The sequence below is a fragment of the Pongo pygmaeus genome, chromosome 5 (genome assembly GCF_028885625.2).
Source record: "Pongo pygmaeus isolate AG05252 chromosome 5, NHGRI_mPonPyg2-v2.0_pri, whole genome shotgun sequence".
In the NCBI taxonomy this organism is placed as follows: Eukaryota; Metazoa; Chordata; class Mammalia; order Primates; family Hominidae; genus Pongo; species Pongo pygmaeus.
Genome location: NC_072378.2, coordinates 24436060 through 24463468, shown reverse-complemented (window position 1 = coordinate 24463468; position 27409 = coordinate 24436060). Strand labels below are relative to the sequence as shown.

Here is a 27409-nt window from a genome sequence, read left to right as displayed (position 1 = left end):
TATATGCCAGGCACTGTTCTAATCCCTTCAGATAGAACAGTGACAAAATAGACAACGTCCTACTGTCTTGAACATTGTAGAGTGATGAGTGCTATAACCAGCACCTACAACAGAGAGCTGTGACAGACAGTGACCAGGGGCTAATTTCTATGGAGTGGTGAAGGAAGGTCTTTCTCATGAGGTAAATGTTCAGCTGAGATCTGAATAACAAGAAGGGCCCAATTATATAAAAACCTGGCATTTCAGCCTTCTCTATGCAGAGAGAATATTAATATTTATGACTATCTCTCTCTCTCTCTCTCTCTCTCATCTATCTATCTATCTCCCAATCTACCACTGAAAGCTTTCCTTGCCCCTAAATATGTAAGAAGGGGGGTTTTACACAGAACCCACCATGATTGGCTTGTTCCGCTTACCCAGATGTGACATTGGGGCCCATCCTGAGCAGCACCCCATATGAGTGACCTGGTGTCATAGGCTCTCAGCAACAGATCCCTCTCGGGACACAGCCGCATCCCGAATCTACTGTGCACTCTAACAGGGCCTCTGGGCATATGGTTTTCAGGGTTTTTCACCTCATACCACAGTGAGGGGAGCTCCAGGGAAATCTCAGGGCAGGTGCAGAATCACAGCGGGGGAAAGGGCGGTAGGAAGCATGCATTCTCTTTATTCACAGGGAAGTCTAGATTCCACAGAATTAAGCTCCAGCAGATGAAGAGTAGGGACTCCTCTTTTAGCCACAGGGCATTTCTGATAGAGTAGTAGGGTGAGACCTGGATTCCCAAGACAGCTAAGGAACTCAGGTGGCTCCAGCACCCCTGTGGGGTCAGGGTCTCCCTCTCACTCCTAAGAGGGGACACTGGTCACCACAAGCTGGGGCTCCTCGCAGGCAGCCTCACTGAGTATTCTGGCTTTCAGCATTCTCCCAATGGGGCTGAGCAATCTGTGTGTTGCTGTCCTTCACCCTGGGCTCCCCCCTGCAGCCATAGGCCTCCTCACTGTCCCTGAGCTGCGTCTCGGTCAGAGACCTGCTATTTGCCTGCTGGATTTTCCCATGCTTATCCCTCCGTATTGTCTTTGCTTATCTTTCTCTCACTGGGACTCCTTTTATTTCCTCTTCATCTCATCACTGTCTCACATCCAGTCAACTCTTAAGGCCCAGCTCCAGACCCCACCTCCTCTGAGGGGCCCTTCCATTTTTTTTTTTTTTTTTTTTGAGATGGAGTCTTGCTGTGTCGCCCAGGCTGGAGTGCAGTAGCCCGATCTCAGTTCACTGCAACCTCCACCTCCGAGGTTCAAGCAATTCTCATGCCTCAGCATCTCAAGTAGCTGGGATTACAGATGTGAGCCACCATGCCCGGCTAATGTTTTTGTATTTTTGTTTTTAGTAGATATGGGGTTTTGCCATATTGGCCAGGCTGGTCTTGAATTCCTGACCTCAAGTTATTGATCCACCTGCTTCGGCCTCCTGAAGTGCTGGGATTACAGGCGTGAGCCACCTCTCCTGGCTGCCTTTCCAATTGTTGTTATTGCTCCCTTTAATCTCTTCTTTGCTGGATACCAACAAGCATCTAGATTCCATCTTATGCACTCTTCTCCCCTTCTTCCTTGGTCCTTCCCTTTTTCCTCCCTCCCTGTTTCTTCCTTCTAAATGAGAATTAGCTTATTCATCTTCTTTTTGAAGAAAAAAATTGTTACTAAATAATACGTAACAGGAGTATTTGTAAACGTATGTGAACAGCATAAAGCATTAACAATAATACAAAGACATACCACTCCCCCTGGCTCAAGAATAAGAGATTACCATTTTCCTGCAATAACCCAGTGTGCTCCCGCTAGGTCCCATCCCCTTTATTCCCCATTCTGCATCCTGACGGGTCACCACTATCCTGAATGCGTATCTATCACTGTTCCTTACTCACCACTTTGGATCCTTAAACAGTGACTTATTTAGTTCTGTGTGCATTTGAATTTTATACTAGTGGGATTATAGTATGTGAACTCTTCTGTGTCTTGCTTAATTGGCTCAACATTGTGTTTGTAAGAGTCTTCCATGTTGACGCATGCTGCTGAGTTCATTTTCACTGCTGCATGGTATTCCATTGCATTAGTGTATCATTATTTATTAATCCGTTTTATGGTGGTGCCACATCAGGATTTTTTTTTCCATTATGTGAGTGCTTCTACAAACATTATTGTAGATGTCTCCTGATGCACATGTGCAGGAGTTTCCCTAGGATATGTACAAAGTAGAAGAATTGCTGGGATTGAGGGTGCACACATATTCAGCTTTAAAGGATATGCCAAATAATTTCCAATGTGGTCGTCCCTATTTATAGTCTCACCAGTGGTGGATGAGAGTTCCTGTTTTTCTGCATTCTTGATGAATTTGGTTTGTTATTTCTTAATTTTTGTCAATCCTGTGGCAAATATTGAAGGTTTTAGTTTGAATTTCTCTGATTTCTAATGAAGTGAACATCTTTTTATATGTTTATTGGTTATTTAGTTTACTTCTTTTGTTAAAAGCCTATTCAAATGTTTTTTTCTTTTCTTTTCTTTTCTTTTTTTCCAGATGAGGTCTCACTCTGTCACCCGGGCTGGAGTGCAGTGGCAGTCTCGGCTCACTGCAACCTCTGCCTGCCAGTCTCAAGTGAGCCTCCCACCTCAGCCTCCCAAGTAGCCTGGACTACAGGCATGTGCCACCACACCCGCTTCATTTTTTTTGTAGAGACAGAGTTTCACCTTGTTGCCCAGGCTGCTCTTGAACTCCTGAGCTCAAACGATCCACCTGTTTTGGCTTCCCAAAGTTCTGGGATTACAGGCGTGAGCCACTGCATCCAGCCTAGTTCTTTTTTTTTTTTTTTTTGAGACAGAGTGTTACACTATCGCCCAGGCTGGAGTGCAATGGTGCAATCTTGGCTCACTGTAACCTCCACCTCCTGGGTTCACAACGATTCTCCTGCCTCAGCCTCCTGAGTAGGTGAGATTGCAGGTACACACCACCACACCCGGCTAATTTTTTGTATTTTTAGTACAGACAGGGTTTCACTATGTTGGCTAGACTGGTCTTGAACTCCTGACCTCAGGTGATCCACCCGCCTCGGCCTCCCACAGTGCTGGGATTACAGGCATGAGCCATCACGCCCAGCCCCAGCTTAGTTCTTTATATATTCTCAGTAGTAGTCCTTAATTGGTTGTATAGTTTGCTAATATCACCTCCCAGTTTGTAGGGGTTTTTTTTTCCTTCTCTATTTATAGCTTCCTTCTTTGAACAGAATTTCCTAATTTTAATTAAATAAGAGGTGTAAACCTTTTCCTTTATGTTTTGTGCTTTCTTGTGCATTATTTAAGAAAGTCTTTCAACCGTGAGGTCATGATGCCATATTGTCTTATATCACCTTCCAAAAGCTCTAAAGTTTTGCCTCCTGCATTTAGGTTTAATCCACCATGAACTGATTTTTGTGAGTCTTGTATGAGATCAAATTTCATTTTGTCCATACGAACAGCCAGTTGTCTCAGGATCATTTACTGTATAGTCCCCAGTAATGGATTGTTACCTCTGTCATAGATCAAATGTCCAAATGTAAGCCAAACCTCTTAAAAGTTCTGTTTTGAGGTCTGTTTCTTTGCTTTCTATTCTGTTCCATTGGTCCGATTGTCTAGGCCTACAACAAAAGTATGCTATTTTAAGTATTATGGTCTTATAATCAGTTCTTATATCTTGTGAGAAATATCCTACCATTTTTTTTCTTCTTTTTAGGGATTTCTTGGCTATTGTTGGTCTTTGGCTCTCCCATCACAAAAAGGAGAAATGGAATTAAATCAGAACTTGAAAAGGGGGAGGTAACTGAAGATGCTGCAGGTATTCAAAAGAAACTAAGAGGATGTTTTACACACTATACCAAATACTTTTAAAAACCAATACAATTAGAACTTCTCCAAATATGTAATTTACTAATATGACTCAGGAAGTGATATTTTTTCAGAAGTTTATTTTCTGTTTGTTGCTAACAATGTATACAAGTGCAATAGATCGTTGTATTCATTTAATGTCCAGAAATTTTATAAACTCTTATTAATTCTAATAATTCATCCATAGATTCTTTTGGATTTTCTATGTATATATTCAGACTATTTGGGAACAGGGTGATTTTATTTCTTCTTTCCAACCCATATACATTTTATTTCTTGTCCTTTGCCTTACTGCAATGGCTAGTAACTACAGAAGAATTTTGAAGAGAAGCGGCCTAGCAGGCAACTTCACCTGTTCTCTGTCTCAAAAAGAATGCCTTCAATGTTTTGTCATTTGCGGGAACTCCTTTTTTGGGGGGTGGATGTCCTTTGTATGTCAAGATATTTCTATTCTATTCCTAGTTTGCTAAGAGATTTTATCCTAAATGGATGTTGAATTTGATCTACAACTTTTGAAATGATCATTTTATTTTTCTTCCTTAATCTACAACTTGGGGAATTAAATTAATTCATTTTAAAAATTTTGGACAAACTTTGCATCCCTGGTATTATCTGACTTAGTTATGATATACCATCTTGAATTTCATTTGCTAATTTTTAGTTTAAATTTTTTGCATTTATATAATTTTCTTCTATTGTTCTTGCCAGATCTTGGTATACAAATTATGATAGCTTCTGAAAGAGTTAGTGTTAGATTGAAATTACAGTTCCTTAAATGTTTGGCAGAACTCATCAGTGAAGCTATTGGGTGCTGTTAATTGTTTTTTGTTTGTTTGTTTGTTTTTAGAGCCAGGGTCTTTTATTTATTTATTTATTTTATTTTTTTGAGATGGAGTCTTGCTCTGTCTGTCACCCAGGCTGGAGTGCAGTGGCGTGATCTCGGCTCAATGCAACCTCCGCCTTCTGGGTTCAAGCAATTCCCCCGCCTCAGCCTCCCAAGTAGCTGGGATTACAGGCATGCACCACCACGTCTGGATAATTTTTGTATTTTTAGTAGAGACGAGGTTTCGCCATTTTGGCCAGGCTCGACTGGAACTGCTGATCTCAAGCGATCCACCCACCTTGGCCTCCCAAAATGCTGGGATTATAGGTGTGAGCCACCGCGCCTGGCCAGAGACAAGGTCTTTTGAAAGTCTAAAGCATCTATCATGTGTTTCATCTTTTCCATTTTTGCCATTGTTCCTTTATGCTGTCATTCATTTGATTAATTTCCACAGAATTTTGTTAATTTTGTGTCTTATTGAAGAACTAACTTTTGGCTTGTTGATCATCTCTATGGTATAATTTTTTCCTATGTCATTAATTGTTGCTTCTTTAAAAAAAATCTTTCCTTCAATTTCCTTAAGTTTATTTTGCTGTTGTTTTTCCAACTTCTTAAGGTGAAAGTTTTTGTTTGCTTGTTTTTTAGGCTTTCTATATCTATATATTATCAGAAGTTGGCAAACTATGGCTGGCAGACCAAATGTGGCCCACTGCCTGTGTTTCTCAGTAAGATTTTATTAACACACAACCATGGCAATTTATGTGTTGTTTATGGCATTTTTTGTGCTACAATGGCAGCAATATGGCCCACAAAATCTAAAATATTTACAGTCCAGCCTCTTATTGAAAAAGTTTGCTGACCCCTGCATTAGATCAATGTTGTTAACTGTACTGTTCAAATATTCATTTTCCTTACTTTTCTCCTGCTGCTTCTGTCAATTTTCAAAAGATGTGTGTTATAAATTACAATTCTGATGGCAGATTCCTCAGTTTGTCCTTGTAGTTCTGTCAAATTTGCTTTACTTTGGATCTATGGGTATTCAATGACTATACATGTAAAATTGTTGTATCTTCCTGGTGAATTGAACTTTTAAGTAGTTGAGATTACAGGCGTTAGCTGCCATGCCCAGCTAAGTTCTTTTTTACTGTCAATGGTCTCTTTTGCCTTAAGGTCTCTGTGTGCTGTTAATATAGCAATCTCAGTTTTTCTCTTGGTTAACATTTATGTGGCATACATGATATATATTTTTTCATCTTTTTGCTTTGGTGTACCTTTATTTTTTGATTCACCAGTTTAATTGTAAATGTACAATTCAGTAGTTTTTAATATAGTCACAATATTATGATCATCATCATTATCTAATTCCAGAATATTTCCATTGTACCAAAAAGAAATTCTGTACCTTCTAATTTCCCCCTCCCTCACCCTCTGGTAACCATGAATCTACTTGCTGTCTCTGTAGATTTACTTAGTCTGGACATTTCATAGAAATGAAATCATTCAATATGTGACCTTTCATTTCTGGTTTCTTTCATTTAGCTTAATGTTTTCAAGGTTCATCCATGATGTATCAGTATGTCATTCTTTATGGCTGACTAATATTCCATGGCATGGATTTACCGCATTTTGTGCTCTAACCATTCATCAGATGGACACATGAGTTGTTTCTACTTTTTGGCTATTATGAATAATGCTTCTATGAACATTCATGTGTAACATATGTCAACATGTTTTTTAACATGTTATACACAATTTTTTGGTATGTGAACCTATGTTTTTATTTTTATTTTTTTGAGACAGCGTCTCTCTTTGTCACAGGGGCTAGAGTGCAGTGGCATAAAAACGGCTTGCTACAGCCTTGATCTCCCAGGCCCGAGCAATCCTCTTGCCTCAGCCCCTCAAGTAGCTGGAACTACAGGTGCGTGCCACCACGCCTGGCTAATTTTTTTGTATTTTTTGTAGAGATGAGGTTTCACGATGTTGGCCAGGCTGGTCTTGGACTCCTGACCTCAAGTGATCCTCCTGCCTTGGCCTCCCAAAGTGCTGGGATTACAGGCATGAGCCACTGTGCCTGGCCTGTATGTGAACATATGTTTTTAATTCTCTTGGGTATATGCTTAGGAATGGAATAGCTGGGTATGTGATATCCTATCTCTTTTTGAGGAGTTGCCAACTGTTTCCAAAGAGGCTGCGCCATTTTACATTCCCACCAGTAATGTATGAGGGTTCAAATTTCTCCACATTCCCACCAAGATTTATTTTTTTCCTCTTTTAAACTATTATAGCCATCCTAGTGGATGTGAAACAGTAGCCTCTATATCCATTAGCATTTAGTGTGTCCCTTGTAAACAGCACAGAGCTGGGGTTTTCTTTCCGTATGACAACCTTTTTCTTTCACTTGATGCATTTAACCCATTTATTGATTGTGATTAATGACCTAATTAGATTTTTTTTTTTCTTTTTGAGACAGGGTCTTGCTCTGTCACTCAGGCTGCAGGGCAGTGGTGTGATCTCAGCTCACTGCAGCCTCCCCCAGTCCCCGGCTCAAGAGATCCTCCCACCTCAGCCTCCTGAGTAGCTGGGACCACAGGCATGCACCACCATGCCCAGCTATTTTTTTTGTAATTTTTGTAGAGACAGAGTCTTGCCACGTTGCCCAGGCTACTCTCAAACTCCTAAGCTTAAGTGATCTTCCCACCTCAGCCTCCCAAAGTGCTGGAATTATAGGCATGAGCCACTACTCCTAGCCCTAATTAGATGTTTATCACATAATTTTGTGCTTTGTTTGTGTCATGCTGCTTAAAAACTCTTTCTTTTAGATGATTACTCTTTTTCTTTATTTCATTTTCCCTGATCTATCAGTTTGGCAGTTACACTCAGTTTGTCTATTTTTTTTTTTTTTTGAGACCGAGTCCCGCTCTGTCACCCAGGCTGAGTGCAGTGGCGTGATCTTGGCTCACTGCAACCTCCGCCTCCCGGGTTCAAGCGATTCTCTTGCCTCAGCCTCCTGAGTAGCTGGGATTACAGGTGTGCACCACCATGCATGGCTAATTTTTTGTACTTTTAGTAAAGACGGGGTATCACCATGTTGGCCAGGCTGGTCTTGAGCTCCTGATCTCAGGTGATCCACCCGCCTCAGCCTCCCAAAGTGCTGGGATTACAGGCATAAGCCACTGAGCCTGGGCTCAGAATGTCTATTTTTTAAAACAATGATTACCCTATACATTTTAACATGCATACATAACAATATCACAAGTTATTATATTTATCTTTCTCCACAAAAACAAACAAAAGGGCCTTATAATGCTTACATTTTGATTACTCTTTTCCCCATTTATTTCTGTTATTCTCTTTTTGTTTGTTTTTTTTTTTTTTGAGACAGAGTCTTACTCTTTTGCCCAGGCTGGAGTGCAGTGGCATGATCTCAGCTCACCGCAACCTCCACCTCCCGGGTTCAAGCAATTCTCCTGCCTCAGCCTACTGAGTAGCTGGGATTACAGGCACGCGCCACTGCACCCAGCTAATTTTTGTATTTTTAGTAGAGACGGAATTTCACCATGTTGGCCAAGCTTGTCATGAACTCCTGACTTCAAGTGATCCACCCACCTCAGCCTCCCAAAGTCTTGGGATTACAGCCACGCCTGGCTTATATTCTATTATTTTCTAGTATTCTAGTTCTATATGAATCACACATTCCACAATCAGACAGTGTCATTATTGTTTCCTGCAGCCATTTAAAATATTTATCACATAGTTACCAGTGTCTTCATTCACCATTCCTTCTTGCCTCTCAGACTATCATTCAAGGTCAATTTTTTTTTTTTTTTTTTTCTGTCTGAGCCAAGTTCTTAAAATTTCCTTTAATGAACTTCTGTTGGTGGTAAATGCTCTCATTTTGTACTCATTCTTGAGAAAGATAATTTTGCCAGGCACAAATTCCATATTGACAACTATTTTCAAAGCACATTGAAGATCTTATTCCACTGTTTTCTGGTTTGTAATGTTCCTTTTGAGAAATCAGTTATTAATTGAATTGTCTTTTCTTTGTAGGTAATATGTGTTTTCCCACTAACTTCTTTTGATTTTTTGTTATGTGCATATTTTGTATCGCAGAATCACTACGATATCCTAAGGTGGTTATTCTTTGTTTTTTTTTCTTCTTAAGATTCATTTGACTCCCTGAATATGAATATTTGAACCTTTCAACAATTATAGAAAACTTCAGTTAATGCCTCTGCTTCATTCTCTTTGTGTCTCCTTCTGGAATTTTGATTAAAGATATAGTAAATAGTCCTACTTTAGCTTCTAACCCTTCTTTCATATTTTTCATCTATTTTCTCTCTGTCCTGTCTTCTGGATAACTTATTTGTTATTTTTTTCTTTTTTTTAACTGAAGTCCAGGAATTAGATGCAAGGATAACTTATTTGAATATACTGTTTTAGTTTAATAATTCTCTCTTTGGATGTGACTAATCTGCTATTTAAACTCTTCATTGAGTTTTAAATTTTAATTATGTTTTTCAATTCTAGAGATTCTGCTTCACAATTTTTTAAAAAAACCTTTGGTCATTTAAAAAGTCTTTTGTTCTTATACTTTCAATCGCTTTTTTCTTTAAATATAGTAAACATAATTATTTTACATTCTGCCTTTGATAATTCCTGTATCTGAAATTTTTGTAGGTCTGATTCTTCTGTCTGTTGTTCCTTCAGATTCCCATTTATCGTTTGTTTTCTTATAAGTTTTAGGTCTTTTTACTGTATATTCATGTTTCTTGGAACATTATATATGGGGATTATCTGTAAATTGAGTAGAAGCTGTGTTCCTCCAGAGAGAATTTGTGTTGGTTTCTGTCAGCCATCTGAGAACAATTCCAGTCCGGGATCACTTTACATTTAATTCTTTGCCTCACATTTTGTAGATCACAAAGACAGAGTTAATTAGGTTCCATAGCTATCTAGGGGTCAACTGATGTAATGATGAAGCATCAGGATGAAACTCTGTGATCCCTTCCTCCCACCTAGGCCTTTAGCACAAACGGGAAAATAAGCGTATCTTCTTGCCGTAACCGCTCTGCAAAGAGGGCTGATTTCTTATTCACCATTACATTTATGGTCTAACTCTTTGAGGTTCCATATTTGCATAGGGAACTTCTCTCTGAATCTTCACCTTGGGAGGCCCTAGGCCTATCTCTTGTGTCTCTGTCCCTCTGTAGCCATCAAAATAACAGTTCCAGGTCACCAGGGCATGGGCAGGTATACTTAAAGCTGATTTTAGTGCTTGCTTACTTCCCAGGATTTCTGTTATCACTCAAGTTTTGGCTTTTCGGAATTCTTTTCATTCTTGCCGAATTGGCAATGTGTTTAAAAAGGTTTAGACATTTAGCCAGGCATGGTGTCTCATGGCTGTAATTCCAGCACTTTGAGAGGCCAAGATGGGAGGATTGCTCGAGACCAGGAGTTCAAGACCAGCCTGGGCAACACAGAGAGACCCCGTTCCTCCACAACATTTTAAAAAACTAGCCGGTTGTAGTGGTGCACACCTGTAATCCTAGCTACTATGCAGGCTGGGGCAGGAGGCTTGCTTGAGCCTAGAAGTTGCAGTGAGCTATGATCATGCCACAACCTGGGTGACAGAGGGAGGCCCTGTTTCTAAAGAAAAAAAAAAGATTTAGATATTGTAAAAAAAGATCCAGCGTTTTGGATTGCTTTAGAAGGAGAGTGATCCAAGATATTTAGCTCACCGTGTTGTTAGGAATGAAAGTCTACAAATATTCTCTTTAAAAAGCACTAAGGGCAGAAACCACGTATGAGCATATATACTCCATAATGGTTTCTAATACAACACTGGGCACATCACAGCAGCTGTTCAACGCTCCTCAAGGTGCATCCCTTCTTCCTTCATGTCCGCACCACCCTTCATGCTCAGATTAATTCATTTAACAAACATTTATTAAACACTTAATGTTTACCATGATACTAATTGCTAGAAGATCCATGGAAGATACCTTCTTCTATAGCACAGAGAAAACAGAAGCTCTCGGTTTGAGTTTTCTCAACTTTCCTTCACCTCGGCCTCTAAACTTGCTACTTTATAGGGGTTTGCAGGTCTCATTCTAGTAAACTGAATGTTTTTTCACTTCTATCAAATCTGTCAACATAAAATTGTATATGTTTTTCCGAGAAATAAAATTGTAACTTGGAGAAATAAGGTATTTGGTTTATGTAGAATTTGAAGATAAACAACTATGGTTTTCTTCAGAATTCACTTTATGGTTTTCTTCAGGATCCACTTATGATTTTATATAAAATAAAGTTTAATGTTTCTGGTTTTAGGAGATTGTTTCTACTCATCTCACATTCTAAGTGGAAATAAAGAAAGTAGTAAATGATTACTTCTGGCTGGGAGAAGTGGCTAACACCTATAATCCAAGCACTTCGGAAGGCTGAAGCAGGAGGATCATCTGAGGTCAGGAGTTTGAGACCAGCTTGGCCAACATGGTGAAAACCTGTCTCTACTAAAAATACAAAAATTAGATTGGCATGGTGCCAGGCACCTGTAATCCCAGCTACTCAGGAAGCTGAGGCAGAAGAACCGAGAGGCAGAGGTTGCAGTAAGCCGAGATCATGCCATTGCACTCCAACCTGGGTGACAAGAGCAAATCTCTGTTCCAAAACAAACAAACAAACAAACCTCTAAACCTAGGTGAGGCAATGAGGATGAGCAGTAGAGGAAGGATTAAGGTGTGTTAGGCAAATGGAAGCTACTGGATTTGGTTCTGGATAGGAGTTAAGGATGATACCCCTTATAGTCAATATTGGCCAGTAAGTTAGCCAGTTAATATAGCCAACTGGGGTAGGCCACCTAGCACATGGATTTGAAGGAAAGGTTAGCCATTACCAGAACTAATTGAATTCACCTGACAAGAGGCTTATCAGAGAGTCACCATTATCCATGTGTAGGTCCAAGAAACAGTCTCAAGGCCCTCAAGTTCCTGTTCTTTTTGAGGCTAAGATGTGAAAACCAATTGTAAAGGTGACACTTTTTAAGGAAAAGCTAGCAGAATATGTCCCACATTTCATACATATCTCTGTTGCCTTGAAAGGATATTAAAACTCAATACTGGGTAAGAGAGCTTGGTTTCCTGTGTAGGTGCACACCTCTGCACGTGGCTGTGCATTTTCTGTGGAAGCTAAGCAATTAGTCTTAGAATCTCTTCAGTTGTCAAGGACTGTACTTTTTTTTTTTTTTTTTTTTTTTGCTGATCTGAAAATATGTTTCCTTCTACAGGAGCATTTTCCAATTTTTTGAAGTTTTAAGTTAATTTTTAAACTTAATATATTTTCCTTTTATTTATTCATTCATGAAATATTTAGTAATTACTATGTTCCAGCCTCTGTGCTAGGTACTAGTAAGACAATGATGAATAAAATGAACACAGTCCTTTTCCTTAGGGAATTTATACATATGAACATTTAACTCTACAAAGATTAAACATGTAATTATATAAAGCTTTACAATTAAACATATAATTATATGAAGATTTGTAATTACATAGCCAGGCATGGTGACTTGTACCTGTAGTCCTACCTACTTGGGAGGCTGAGGTGGGAGGATCACCCGAGCCTATGAGGTCAAGGCTGCAGTATGTTAGGCTCATGCCTGTGAGTAACCACTGCTCTCCAGCCTGGGCAACACAGTGAGATCCTATCTTTTAAAAATAAATAAATAAATATTTAAAAATTTATAATTATCATTGATAAAACCTATAGAGAAAAAAATATACAATATGTTGGGGGTTTATCCTGATCTGGGGAGTGGGGTAGAGAAGATTTCCTGGGGAACTGACCTTTAAGTTGGGACTTGATCTATAGAGGGAGTTGGAGGGAGCCAAATAAATAGGAATGGGGGGATAAGGGGCTACAAAGTACATCCAAAGGGATTTTAAAGGAAGCGATGATACAAGTCTTCACTTTGGAGAGCCATAAGAAGATTTGTGTGAGAAGAGATGGAAACTAAAGCAACAAAAGTAGTATATTTATGGCTTTGTAATCAAAGTTGATAATATTGGATTTCACTGTAAGAGAAATGATAAGGATTTGAAGAATTTTAAGCTGGAAAGTGAAATGGATAGATCTGTGTTTTCAGCAACCCTTCAGGATGACTGTTCTGTGGATAATGGATAATAGGGAAGCAAACTGGAGACAGGGTTACCTCTCAGGGGATGATGATGCCTTGAATTCAAAATGTGGAAATGGGTTTGGAGACAAGTGGATGGATTTAAAAAATATTTGAGACATAGAATTGATAGAACTTGGTGATTGGTTGAAGAGCCCTTATAAACCTAGGGTGCAACGTGGTCTGGTTTTAGCACAGTATTACATCAAAATAAATATTTTTTAAGCAGAAATATATAATTGAAAGCATTTCAGAGATCTAGGCTCTTGAGGAAACAGCAAATGCCTTGTTGGTATTGTTATTTTTCTTTTTGATTTTTTTGAGACAGGGTCTCATTCTGTTACCCAGGCTGCAGTGTAACGGCATGATCATGGCTCACTGCAGCCTCAACTTCCCAGGCTCTGATGATTCTCCCACCTCAGTCTCCTGAGTAGCTGGGACTACAGGTGCATGCCACTATGCCCGGATAATTTTTTTTGTTTTTTGTGTTTTTTAGAGATGGGGTTTTGCCATGTTGGCCAGGCTGGTCTCAAACTGCTGGGCTCAAGCAATCCACCTGCCTCAGCATCTAAAAGTGCTGGGATTACAGGCTTATGCCACCGTGCCCTGCTGGTGGTATTATTTTTAATGCACAGCAAAACTTGGAGTCTTCTTTGGCCATCTCTCTAATTCTCAATGCCTTTCATATACTTAGGAAGAAGCTAACATACAAAACTCTCCCCTCCTTTCCTATGTGTGTTCTCAAACATTCCCTTGCATCCATCTGAAGCTCCTCATTCCTCAGCATTCCGCTCCTCATTCTACCTCAGCTCTTCATGATCAGGGTTTATCTAACCTTTCTGGCTTCTTAAAGCCTTCTCTCTCTGCTCAGTGTTCAGACTTTGCACAAGAGAGAAGAGCTCCAAAACCAATTCAGCAAGCAACAGGAGCAGGGAGAGAGATTGCAAATATCTGACTGTTTTTGTTGCTGTTTCTCTGCCACAGTAAAACATGTTCTATGAAGAAGAGAAGTGTGTATGTTCTAGCTTTGAGCAATGAGTAGATGAGGGTCCATTTGTGGAGACAGGAAATATAGGAAAAGTGATTTTGAGGAAAACCTGAGATCACGTGAACGTTTTGAGTCTAGGTTGCCTTTTAGATGGTCTAGAGAAGCTGTCTGGAGAATTGTGTGCCTGGAACTGCCTTGTTCTGGCGTGTGAGGCAATTGTTAAATTCTCAGGAGTTGTAAACACGGGCATTATTAAAAAGTAATTTTATAGATATACGATTAAATAAAAAATAATTGTATAAATATACAATTAAATAAGAAATAATTGCATAAATATACAATTAAATAAGAAATAATTGCATAAATATACACTTAAATAAGAAATAATTGCATAAATATACAATTAAATAAGAAATAATTGCATAAATATACACTTAAATAAGAAATAATTGCATAAATATACAATTAAATAAGAAATAATTGCACAAATATACACTTAAATAAGAAATAATTGCACAAATATACAATTAAATAAGAAATAATTGCACAAATATACAATTAAATAAGAAATAATTGCACAAATATACAATTAAATAAGAAATAATTGCACAAATATACAATTAAATAAGAAATAATTGCACAAATATACAATTAAATAAGAAATAATTGCACAAATATACAATTAAATAAGAAATAGTTGCACAAATATACAATTAAATAAGAAATAATTGCATAAATATACAATTAAATAAGAAATAATTGCATAAATATACAATTAAATAAGAAATAATTGCATAAATATACAATTAAATAAGAAATAATTGCATAAATATACAATTAAATAAGAAATAATTGTATAAATATACAATTAAATAAGAAATAATTGTATAAACATATAATTAAATAAGAAATAATTGTATAAATATACAATTAAATAAATTACATTGAAAACAAAGATAATAAATACTCAAAACTCATCTCCGTCTACATTTTACTACTATCTGTGCTCTTAAAGTTACTTAAGTCTGCTGTGCCTGCATGGTGGAAATACCATACAATAACTTGCTAGTGCACATTTCTGGGCTTCAGTGATGTTAGATTGGCATCTGGAAATTGGCCATATTTGGAGTAAACCACAGAGATTGGCAAATGCTATGAATCAAGGCCTTCTCTTCCCTCCTCAAAGCCAGCAGTTAAACACTTAGCACCACATCATATCCAAGAGACATCTGGATAAATGAATCTAAGCTCGGGAGACAAATCCGGGCTGGAGATACCGCAGTGGGAGGCATAAACTTGATGCGGGCAGCTTCGTGGGCTGGCGACAGGGTCCCACATGAAGAAGGACCCCATGATTGGTTTAAGGCTCTGCTGTTGCTATCATAAAATTCTTAATTTTTGAATAAGAGGCCACACATTTTCATTTTACACTGGGCTAATATAGATGATAGGGAATTTTAGGCTGTTTGGAGAGGGGGGCTACTTAATTGCCTTCCATTCCACGTAACAAGTATTCTGTCTTACTCAACTATGCGGTAGCACATTTTCACAGGTATTTTCCCCATCCTTCCCTCAACCTATGCATTCTCCACAACCAGCTCACAAAATTTCCCTTGTCTATTTCCTCCCTGTATTGTTCTCTTTGGCCTTCTTTTGAAACTTATTAACTTTTTTTTTTTAACTTTCATTTTAGGTTCAGGGGTACATGTGCAGATTTGTTACATAGGTAGCTGGTGTCACGGAGGTTTGTTGTACAGATTATTTCATCACCCAGGTACTAAGCCTAATACTCAATAGTTATTTTTTCTGCTCCTCTCCCTCCTCCCACGCTCCACCCTCAAGTAGGGCCCAGTGTCTGTTGTTCCCTTCTTTGTGTCCGTGAGTTCTCCTCATTTAGCTCCTATTTACACGTGAGAACATGCTGGTATTTGGTTTTTTGTTCCTGCGTTTGAAAACTGTTAACTTTCAAAGCATTAATGTATTACATGGCTTTAATAAAAATGTTTCTTCAGAACAGAAATCTCGAAGGAAAAAAAGTTTCTCTCCAGATTGCAATGTCCCACATATTCATCTTTCACAGTGGTATGACAGTGGTTATGGAGCTTGTGGAATAAGACAGAACTGGGTTTGAACTCTCTCTCTTTCGTTTTCTAATCCTTAGAGCCTGTGAATGGGTTTGAACTCCTGTGTGTGACCTGAGGTAAATTTCTTTGATTTCTCTACCCTTCAGTTTCCTCATCTGAGGAAAGAATAATATTTACCTCTGAAGGTTATTGTGAATATTAAATTAGATAATCAACATAAAGTGCCTTACATAATGCCTGGTCCATGGTTATAGTGTTCAATTAATGGCAATTCTTCTTTTTATTCATACACGATGAGATAGGAACACCCAGTAATTTGGACACGACACATGGTAGAAAAGTCTTAGGAGGAATGAAGGGAACACTGGCAGAGATAAGCTGCAAGATTTCAACTCTTTAAACATTTTCCTGGTGCCACAATATGTATGTCCCAGACTGGACTGGACAAAGCGACTCTTTACTGGGGCTGTTACTATTCTCACAACTCCTCTCCCTGTTATTCCGCAGACAGAGCTAACAATCTACACAAACAGCACAGATGTGGGCTCTTGAACAGCCAGTCAGACGTTTAGCCTTCTTGCGGCAGTGAAAAATCCTTTCCCTGGCGTAAAGCTTGGCACAGGATAGGCACTCAAAATTTTGTAGGTTTCCCTTTTCACCGCCGTGGCCCCAACTAGCACAGGGCCTTGCACACAGCAGGCGTCCATTTACTGAATGAGCGCATGATAATGTCAGCTGTTTCTCCCTCTTCCTCCAAACCCCTGTTCTTCCGCCTCTGCCCGTCGCAGCCAGCATATCCCAAGGAGCCAGGCGCAAGCCAGGCCTGGTTCACTGACTCGCTCCCCGCGCGAGGCTGCGGTTGCTATGGAAACAGCGGGACATAACAACTCCGTTCCCCCTGGGTGAGAGAGGCTCGCAGAGGTAACAGCAACTGGAGGAACAGCGTGAGCGGCGCGCGGCCGCCGCAGAGTTCACCACTGTGCCACCCGAGCCGCCCCGCCCCCGCGCGGCCGGCGCCCGAGCTCCCCTCTCCTCTCCAGCACGCGAGTGTCGGTAGGTACTACCGCGGCGGGCACCTCCTGGGCCCGCCTCCCCAACCAGAGCCCCGCTTGCGCGCTGCCTGCTGTCTTCACGTGATGCGCACCCGAGCTTCGCCGCCAGGCGGCGCTGATCATCGGGGAGGGAGTTAGGGGTCCTAGACACGCGAGTCTTCGCTCTGTTTCTCATTCATTCATTCATTCATTCACTTAAATGTATTTTTCCCTTCCTTTCTTCCCTCTCTCCTTCCAGGATGGGGTCTTGCTGTGTTGCTCAGGTTGGTCTCAAACTCCTGGGCTCAAGTGAGCCTCCTGCCTCAGTTTCCCAAAGTGCTGGGGTTACAGGCATGAGTCACGGTACCCGAACTCTCTCTTTCTCTCTCTAAATATATATATATAAAATATATATATATAAAGTATATATATATAAAACATATATATGAAGTATATATATAAAACATATATAAAGTATATATATAAAACATATATAAAGTATATATATAAAATATATATAAAGTATATATATATAAAATATATATAAAGTATATATATAAAATATATATATAAAGTATATATATAAAATATATATATAAAGTATATATATAAAATATATATATAAAGTATATATATAAAATATATATAAAGTATATATAAATATATATATAAAGTATATATATATAAAAAATATATATAAAGTATATATATAAAATATATGTATAAAGTATATAAAAAATATATAAAGTATATATATAAAATATATATATAAAGTATATATATATAAAATATATATATAAAGTATATAAAATATATATAAAGTATATAAAATATATATATAAAGTATATATAAAAAATATATATAAAGTATATATATATAATATATATATAAAGTATATATAATATATATATAAAGTATATATAAATAAAATATATATATAAAGTATATATAAATAAATATATATATAAAGTATATATAAAATATATATATAAAGTATATATAAAATATATATAAAGTATATATAAATATATATATAAAGTATATATAAAAATATATAAAGTATATATATATAAAATATATATATAAAGTATATATATAAAATATATATATAAAGTGTATATATATAAAATATATATATATAAAAAATATATATATAAAGTATATATATAAAAAATATATATATAATGTATATATATAAAAAAATACATAAAGTATATATAAAAAATATATATGTAAAGTATATATATATAAAATATATGTAAAGTATATATATAAAATATATGTAAAGTATATATATAAAATATATATGTAAAGTATATATATATAAAATATATAAAGTATATATATAAAATATATATAAAGTATATATATATAAAATATATATATAAAGTATATATATAAAAGATAAAGTATATATATAAAATATAAAGTATATATATAAAATATATAAAGTATACATATATAAAATATATATGTAAAGTATATATATATAATATATATAAAGTATATATATAAAATATATATATAAAGTATATATAAAATATATATAAAGTATAAAGTATATATAATATGTAAAGTATATATAATATATATAAAGTATATATAAAATATATATAAAGTGTATATATAATATATATGAAGTATATATATTATATATAAAGTATATAAAGTATATATATAAAGTATATATATAAAGTTTATATATATAAAGTATATATATAAAGTTTATATATATAAAGTATATATATAAAGTTTATATATATAAAGTATATATATATAAGGTATATATTTTCTAAGACAGGGTCTTGCTGTGTTGCCCAGGCTGGAGTGCAGTGGCAAAATCACAGGTTACTGCAGCCTCGACCTCCTGGGCTCAAATGATCCTCCCGCCTCAGCCTCCGAGATAGCTGGGTCCACAGGCGAATACCCTGCCCACCTACTTTTTTTTTTTTTTTTTTTTTTAGTTATAGAGACCGGGTCAGGCTGGTCTCAAACTCCTTGCCTCAGGCGATCACAGGCGCGTTATAGAGACGGGGGTTTCCCTGTGTTTCCCAGGCTGGTCTAGAACTCCTGGTCTTAGGCAGCCCTCCCCCCTGGGCCCCTCAAAGTACCGGAATTTGCAGGCGTAAGCCACCAAATCTGGCTTTGCACATTTATCTTCCAGCAAAGAAAAACCTGGGCAACTACAGCCAGGAACTTAATTGCTTTAATTTGGGAGCAAGCAGGAGATTGAGGGGTAAGGGTGCAAGAAGAGAGAAAAGAAAAATTAGGCTGTTTGGAAAGGGTAGCACAGATATGATGTAAGAAATTGGGTTTCACCATATTTGTGTGTGTGTGCGTGTGTGTGTGTGTGTCCTCCTCTCTCCTGCCCTCACTCGGCGTGCCTGTTCGAAGGCCCCGCGCGGTTCCTGCTCCTGCTCCTGCTCCGAGGCGGTCCACCTTGATTCTGCCCGTAGCAGGTGAACCAGGTGTGGTGCGCGCACTGCGGGCTCTGATTGGCTGTGCACGCCACGGTGAAAAACTTGAACGTCTACTCCGAGTCCTGCAGCTCCTAGTGTCTCCTCGGGGTGGACGCCAGGCGCACGGCCGTTACTTCTCTTTCACCTGTGGATTCGTCAGTTTCTCGTTCGTTTCAGGAGGCGATCCCGCGCCCTGGGTGCGGTGAGGCCGCTGGGACAGCGGAGTTGCCTCCCGACGCGAAGCAGCGAGCTGAGGCGGCGGCCAGCGGGGAAGATGAGCGGCAGCAGCGCCAGGTCCAGCCACCTGTCTCAGCCCGTCGTGAAGAGCGTGCTTGTGTACCGCAACGGGGACCCCTTCTACGCGGGGCGCCGCGTCGTCATCCATGAGAAGAAGGTGTCCAGCTTCGAAGTCTTCCTGAAGGAGGTGACGGGCGGCGTTCAGGCACCCTTTGGGGCCGTCAGGAACATCTACACCCCGCGGACTGGCCACCGAATCCGGAAGCTAGACCAGATCCAGAGCGGCGGCAACTACGTGGCTGGAGGCCAGGAAGCCTTCAAGAAACTCAAGTGAGTCGGTCTCTCCCACCGCCCACCCATTTAGGTGCCCTATAGTGTGGGGTTGATATGAGGAAATGCAGATCCCTACCCCCCCACACCTCAGTGGTTGAGGGGCTGTGACTTCTCGGTGTGATTGATGCCCCTTAAAACTCTCGTTGCAGTTGGGGGGCAGAGGTTGACACTGTGACTGGAGAAGGAATTTCACTTGGGTAGCAGTAGGAGTAAACTTAAAATCTGTGTATAAACAACAGGAATCTTAAAAAAAAAAGTATCCTTGCAAAGGTTAGTGACCAAACTGATACTTTTGCATTTTCCGATCAGTTTTTTCTTTCTTTTTCCTTATTTTTTTTTCTTGGAACGCCATCCTTTTAATTTAAATAAACATTCTTAAAAATCACTTCCAAGTGTTGGACACTGTATTGTCACCAGAGGAGAAAATTGCTCTGCATTTCCCGTACTGTTTAAATTATTTCAATCTTTCATTCCAAGTAGAATTGACAACACACTTTTGTGACCCTGCTCCCACCGCCTGCATGTTTATGCTGTTAGCATAATGCAGGAAGAGTTTACTGGCTGACTGTATTTGTCGACTGTCTGTCTCAAGCCACGTGATGAGACCTTCAAGGGCAGGGGTCCTTATTCCCAGCTCTTGAGCTCACTCACAGTGAGTGTTCAGTGAATTAAGAAACCGTCAATTCAGGGAACAAAGATGAGCAAGGCATGATTCCTTGTCTTTAGGAGCTTTCAATCTAACTGGGCTACCTGCACACTAAGAATTTTAATGCAAGGTACAAAGGGATATGTGCAATTAGAAAAATAAAGTTATGTGGGAATTGTGAGTTGAGAGTTGGTTGGGGTGGGCATTATAGGACAGGTAGAATTTTACATTCCATTTTTTTTTTTTACAGCTTTATTGAGATACATTTCTCATAGCATAAAGTCCAACCATTTCATTGGCTTTCAGTGTATTCAGAGTTGTGCAACTATCACCACCAATTAATTGTAGTTCACTTCCACCCCTCCCGCCAAAACGTTTGTACCTCCCAGTTTCCTCTGTCCCCTGCCATCTGGTAACCACTAATCTATTTTCTGAATCTATGGATTTGTCTATTCTGGACATAACATATAAATGGAATCATATGATATATGGTCTTTATGTCTGGTGTATTTCACTTACTGTAATATTTTCAAGGTTCATCCATGTTGTAGCATACATCAATACTTCATTCTTTTTATTGTTGAATAACATTCCATGATTTGGGTATATTACCTTTTATATCCATGCTTATCCATTAATCAGTTTGATGTATATTTGGGTTGTTTCACATTTTAACTATTAAGAATAATGCATCTATGAATATTTGTGTACAAGTTTTCATTTCTCTTTGGTGTATACCTAAGAGCGAAATTGCTGGATCATATGGTAACTCTGTATTCCATAGTTTAATAGAACATTTTAATTGAAATTCATCTTGGGCCCCAGGATAGAAAAAAGCCTTGACCATAAATCTAAGCTTATGAATTCATAAGCATTATTGGATTCTTAATAATTAAAATTCAAATATAGTCTTATAACTACATAGAAATATTTTTCAAAATATCACTAAAATTCTTGAATGTAATCCTTCTTCTCCTATATTTGTTTAAATTGAGTTCTAGGTATTCTATTATACTTTTTGTTGTGTCAGACATTCTTTTCATGGAAAGTGAGGGATATATTTGGATTTATTTTTCCCTCCCCTGAAGCTTCTTAAGCATGCTTTGTTAAACTTCGTAAAAAAGGGCTAAATGAAATTGCATGCTTAAAAGAAACTTAAAACCAGGAGACTGAAGACTGAGTTGCTGATCAGCTCTGTGTCCTTGGGCAAGTCACTTGACTCAGCTAATCACTTTCTTAATACAGAAAAGGTACATAATCATTTGTACCACACAGGGCTGTGATAAAAAGTAAATGCTATAGATGTGAGTGTGTTTTGTAAACACCAGAGTGTTACATAAATATAAGACACCTCTATGACCAGTTCCTTTTGTTACATACTTTATTTTTTATTAAATATTTCCATATAAAGCAATTTCATGGAAATGAAAGGCTGGTTCAGAATCTCTGAAAGGCTGAAAATTGTAGACTCACTTTTATAATTCATGTTCTTTTGTTTATTTGATCCTACCAACTCACAAGATTAAAAAAAAAGATACAGTCCCACACCAAATAGAAAGTGTACTCAAATCTCTCTAAAAGATTTGTATGTTATTTTTGCTTTTAGTTCATACACAAAAAAACTGAATTTGTTATAACAGTGTCCATGGTTAGGTTTCCATGCTGACAGATGACTATTTTATTTGTGTTAAAGAAGTAGTATCTATGGTTATAATGATAGAAGCCAAGAATACTTGAATGTTGAATATATTTGAAACTCAGCGCTTGTAAGTTTATATAAAGAATGGAGAAACTGTCAGAACAAAAGAAAGCCCAAACGATATTGAGGACAATTTGTGGGCCTTCATTTAGACCCTAAATGATGTTGAGAAAGAGAGCAACATCTTTTTCAAATGGAACTGATCAAATCGCTGCTTGAATTGCTTTCACTTAGATTTTTCTAATATTTTTGAAATGATAACTAAACATCAGGTAGCTATTAAACCCTTATTTATTTCAAATGTGAGACCATACATTCACAACCTTTATTTTACAGCAGAGAATTCTAGAGATTATTTTCCCCAAAACTTTCCCTGTGCATTGTTGGAAGTTGACTCTACAGCATGAATCTTGTAGATCTGAAACCACTTTCCTGCACATGACAGAATATTTTGGTATTATTTCAAAACTCTGCCCCTGCAGGTCCACAAAAGACCCATTTTATTGCTAAGACGGAGTGTTTGCACTGTTTTAAAAATATGACTACTTTTATATAGGGGCATTGTATGACAATTTCCAGAGATATCAATTAACTAAAGTATTTTATCCAAAAAGGCAAACAGCAACAATAAAAACATTTCAATAGCCAGAATTAATTCTAACATAAGCTTTTTTGGGACAAGTTGGCAATTATAGTAGTTGGGGTAAAGGATTGATCTATCATTGTAAATTATATGTTAGATTTATACTTTTTAATATTAAAATGTTTATTTAGCACATTTTATGTATGAAGCACAGTTTAGGGACCATTTAAAATGGACCACATCACAGTGATATTACACATGAAGTTGACAAAGATATACAATTTTCAGGTTGTGCTTATGTAACAGCTAAAGAATGATCACTGTTAATATCTAGAGCAAATAGTAATGGAATAATAGGGGTCTCCAGAGGTTAACTAGTCCACCCATCTGTTTCTTAGCTGAACCAATTACCAAAGTCATCCCACATGACTGTTTTTGTATCATTAAGTTGCTCTCGTAGAGAAAATAATTTCTCAGCCTTTCCCAGTTGTTACCCTAATGCATGCCATCAGTACTTCCTTTGACCTAAAGCCTGTATTTAATGGAACAGTTAAGCAGCTTTGCACATAAGCCACTCTTTTAAAAAATCAAATCTGTAAGAATATAGTGTATATAGTAAGCAGCTAACTATTAAGAGGGAAAAATGTTCCCTAATAGATGTATATATTTCTAAGACTTTCCTTCTTTTGAAGTTAGGGTAGACATGTGTCAGCTCTGGTTGGTGACACTGCAAGCAGTTTTTACTATTGTAATTGCTTTTAATTTGTAGCTATTTGTTTTTGCTTTAAGGTTGAGTATTTCCTATGAGTTGCTTTATTTTTTAATGATTTTTTAAAACAAATTACTGACAAAGTCTGTAAAAGCAACTCTTATTGTTTGTTTTTTCCTCAGTTACTTGGACATAGGAGAAATCAAGAAAAGACCAATGGAAGTTGTTAATACAGAGGTAATGCAAACATTATTTTGAAGATTCAAATAAATAATGGTGCCATTTGTTTCTTATGGTGTGTCTTAGAGATTTGGTTGTCATTCTACTTTGATGAGTTCTCTAATGTAAAGAAATGGGACATTATATGTTTTAAGGCAAAGATAATTCTTTCTTTGAATCATTGTCAGAAATGGAAAGACTGAGTAGGTGTTCTAAGATGTGCAGGATATGTCAAGATTAGACAAAACATGTTTTTCTCTTTTCTAGCTACATGTTCTCTGATTGAAATCCATGGGAAGGTTCCCTGTCAAGTGAGAAGATTCTGAGCATTGATAAATAAATCTTTACCAAAGCTACATCCTCATCCTAATGTGCCTCTGATAACTCAGTGTTTGAAATAGCTAGGGTCACCCTGACTGCCCCTGAGGTTTTCAAAGGAGATGAGTAGATGTCATGTGGACACTTTGTGACGTCAGGAAAACACCTGTTTTAGCTTCTATCAAAGTACGAGTTAAGCATAGTTCGTGAAAGCTTATGTGAAGGTTGGAAAAGGAGCTTGTGAAATATTCAGAATACCGCATTCCACATAGCTTCTGAAACCCTGGTGGAGTTTTAGGTATTCTGTAGGATGTATTCTTTAGTTTGTGAATGAAAAAATAGATTAAAAACAAAGTTGGGGCCACAGCCTGAGACAGGGAAAATTGTAGTTAGATCCAGAACAGGCCTCTGTTCACCAGCCCAGACAGCCACTCTTCCCATTCAGACCCCAAATAAACAAGTGCTTCCAATGGGTAAGTTCTGTCAATGCAGAAATGGCCAACAGGCAAAGTAGTTTTTCTCACTTGTAGTCCAGAGCCCCAGAGGGACTCTCCTTAACACTCACCATTTCCTCTCACATCATGTTTGTGCCTAATAGGACCAAATAGGCCCCTCTAGAAAAAATACTGCATAAGAAAAAAATTCTAATTTTACAGTATTTGAAGAATATGAGGTTAAATTCATTATTCAAATACTCTGTAGAAAGAGGTACCCTTCCTAGACATCATTTAACATAATTAATATTTTGGTTTGTGTTTTTGATTTTCAGGGCATCAAATTGATTAGTCACGAAAGTGATAGGCTTTGTAGCTTGAAGTAGACAAAGGTATACAATTTTCAGGTTGTGCTTACGATATAGCTAAAAAATGACCACCAGTTGATATCTGTCTCAAATAGAGTAGTAATAAAGGACAATTTTGTGAATTTGTTCTGGATGTGATTCTGATGAAAGGATACACACCTGTTTAAAGTATGCTACCTTGCATGAAATTGATGAAGAAACCTGGACTTCCGCAATAGAATTTGAGATGTGTGAATTCCCAAAAAATGTGAGCACAGTGTATTTACTCTGGATTCCAGTGTCTTTGCTGAAGACATTATTCCTGGTAAAAGACAATAGGTGTGCAATAGATTTATCGAATATACTTTTTTCCTAAAAAAATTTTTTTTTGAGACAGTCTCCCTCTGTCATCCAGGCTGAGTGCAGTGGCTCGATCTCTGCTCACTGCAACCTCCCCCTCCTGGGTTCAAGCGATTCTCCTGCCTCAGCCTCCTGAGTAGCTGGGATTACAGGTGCGTGCCACCACACCCGGCTAATTTTTTTGTTTTTAGTAGAGATGGGGTTTCAGCATGTTGGTCAGGCTGGTCTCGAACTCCTGACCTCAGGTGATCCACCTGCCTTGGCCTCCCAAAGTGCTGGGATTACAGGCATGAGCCACTGCGCCCGGCCTTAAAATAGTATTTTTTAATAACAGAAGCATTCACAGAAACTCCAGTTCATTTAATTTGCTTATTGTTCTTCCACTTTGGGGACAGTAACCATTGTTTCTCTTTACTTTGCACTTACCCATGAGCCAACATAGAAGATCCTTATTTATGGATGCACACCTTAAGTGTGAAAAACCTACCCCTTGTCTCCAAATAAAAGACTGCATCTCTTTCGTCCTGCTTTCTACTGGTGACTCCCTCCCACTTACTCCTTTCCTCTTGCTGCCCTGCTGTGGCCTTTTATTTCTTCTCAGTCCTTACCCATAAACCCTTCTAAAGGAGATGAAAAGAGAGAAGTAGAAGAAATTGTGAAATGCAAAGGAGATGGGAAAAGGTGATGAGAAACTGCTTGTCCATGCTCTTTCCCACATCTTCCACGCACTCATGCCCAGCTTTCCCACTTGTTCGCTAGAGTCCTCTCTCCCACTGTGCCCTCCTGTCCTAAACTTTCCTCCAGGTCTGGACAAGCAGTGTGTTCACTTCCCTCACTTCACATGTCCAGTCTAGAGATACCTTCCTCCCCAAAGTTCGCACCATGACCTTCATCCTCCGAAGTCTGCTTTGAGCAAAGGCAGCCCCTACTTTCATTGCCAGAAGGGAGGGTTTTTGGATTCTTGGCATCTCAAAAGGGAACTGTGAAAGCATTTTTCTTCTGGAAATATCACTTTGACTCTGAATTCTATGGTATTTTTACGGCTGTTTTAGGTAGAGCATGAGTGGAAAAGGGTTTTGCAGGCTGCCCTGACAACCTAATTATACTGTGTGATTTTTAGTATGGGAAACTACCTTTCTCTTTCTCACAACTGATTTATAGTCAAACTTTTGGAGTTCAACAAGTTGATAAGTTGGAGGATGATCTACGCTCAAAATTTGAGAACAGACTTGATAGAACACTGGCATTTCACAAAAATTATAGATCTTTAAAAATCTTAGGTGGGTATTTCCTTTCAACATTAATGTGTTGAGAAAAGTTTGCACATCTTGTTAAGTGCTATTGAGGATGAGCATTCTTTGGAGTGTGATGATATATAAAGGGAGATCAATAGAGAATTATTTTTGAAGTGGATTTAGAACATGAATACTTCATGAAATTGGAGGGTTAAGAGTTGTTTCAAGGGGGAGTTTCAGTGCCATAGTAGCACAAAAAAATTCAAAAATGTGTCATTGTGAGGGATGAGTAAAATAACTTACTCGCCAAAATGGGGGGCATTTCCTTCAAATCTAAGGTAATTTTGAGTTTTCAGTGATGGGCCTGCATAATAAAAGCCACTACCCCAGTATACACAATTCAGTTTTTCTGGTTGCCTAAAACATACTAATTCTGATTATTCTGAGTACATTTTACATGGAAAGACCTTTGCATTTCAATGGGGTCATGCAGAGAGTGTGACACTGGGTCCTACCCACTGTGGCTGGGACACCCTTTCAGTGAGTGCTGGGAGTTATTCCTTCTCTTTTTCCAGAGCAGCTCACCCAAGACCATGCGTACAATTTGTTGCTTTTACGTAGTTAATAATTTAGACAAGATGGCACCTGCTTATTGACTTCAGGTCATGCTAACTAGAATGTGCGTGTCACCTTGACATTGGAAATTCTTTTGTGGTTTGTGTCACTGCTTGCTTGTTCCACGAGGCTCATCTTTGAAGAGAAACTTAAAGGACAGCCAATGCTATTCCTCTTCCTCTTTATGGCCTCATCATGGG

General features: G+C 38.1%; 1 protein-coding gene across 3 annotated transcripts in view; it reads left to right on the top strand.

Moving 5' to 3' along the window:
* DCDC2 (doublecortin domain containing 2) overlaps positions 1 to 27409 on the top strand; it is a 215211-nt gene that overhangs the window by 7530 nt on the left and 180272 nt on the right. The window contains exons 1-3 of one of the 3 annotated variants that reach the window (XM_054492627.2): positions 15597 to 17036; positions 19652 to 20041; positions 23864 to 23918. In XM_054492627.2, coding sequence (XP_054348602.2) covers positions 19749 to 20041; positions 23864 to 23918 — 348 coding nt within the window. In that variant the 5' untranslated portion in view covers positions 15597 to 17036; positions 19652 to 19748. Of the gene's footprint in view, positions 1 to 15596; positions 17037 to 19127; positions 19252 to 19651; positions 20042 to 23863; positions 23919 to 27409 lie in introns of those variants that run through there. The other 2 variants (XM_063665870.1, XM_054492628.2) reach the window with 2 other exon arrangements.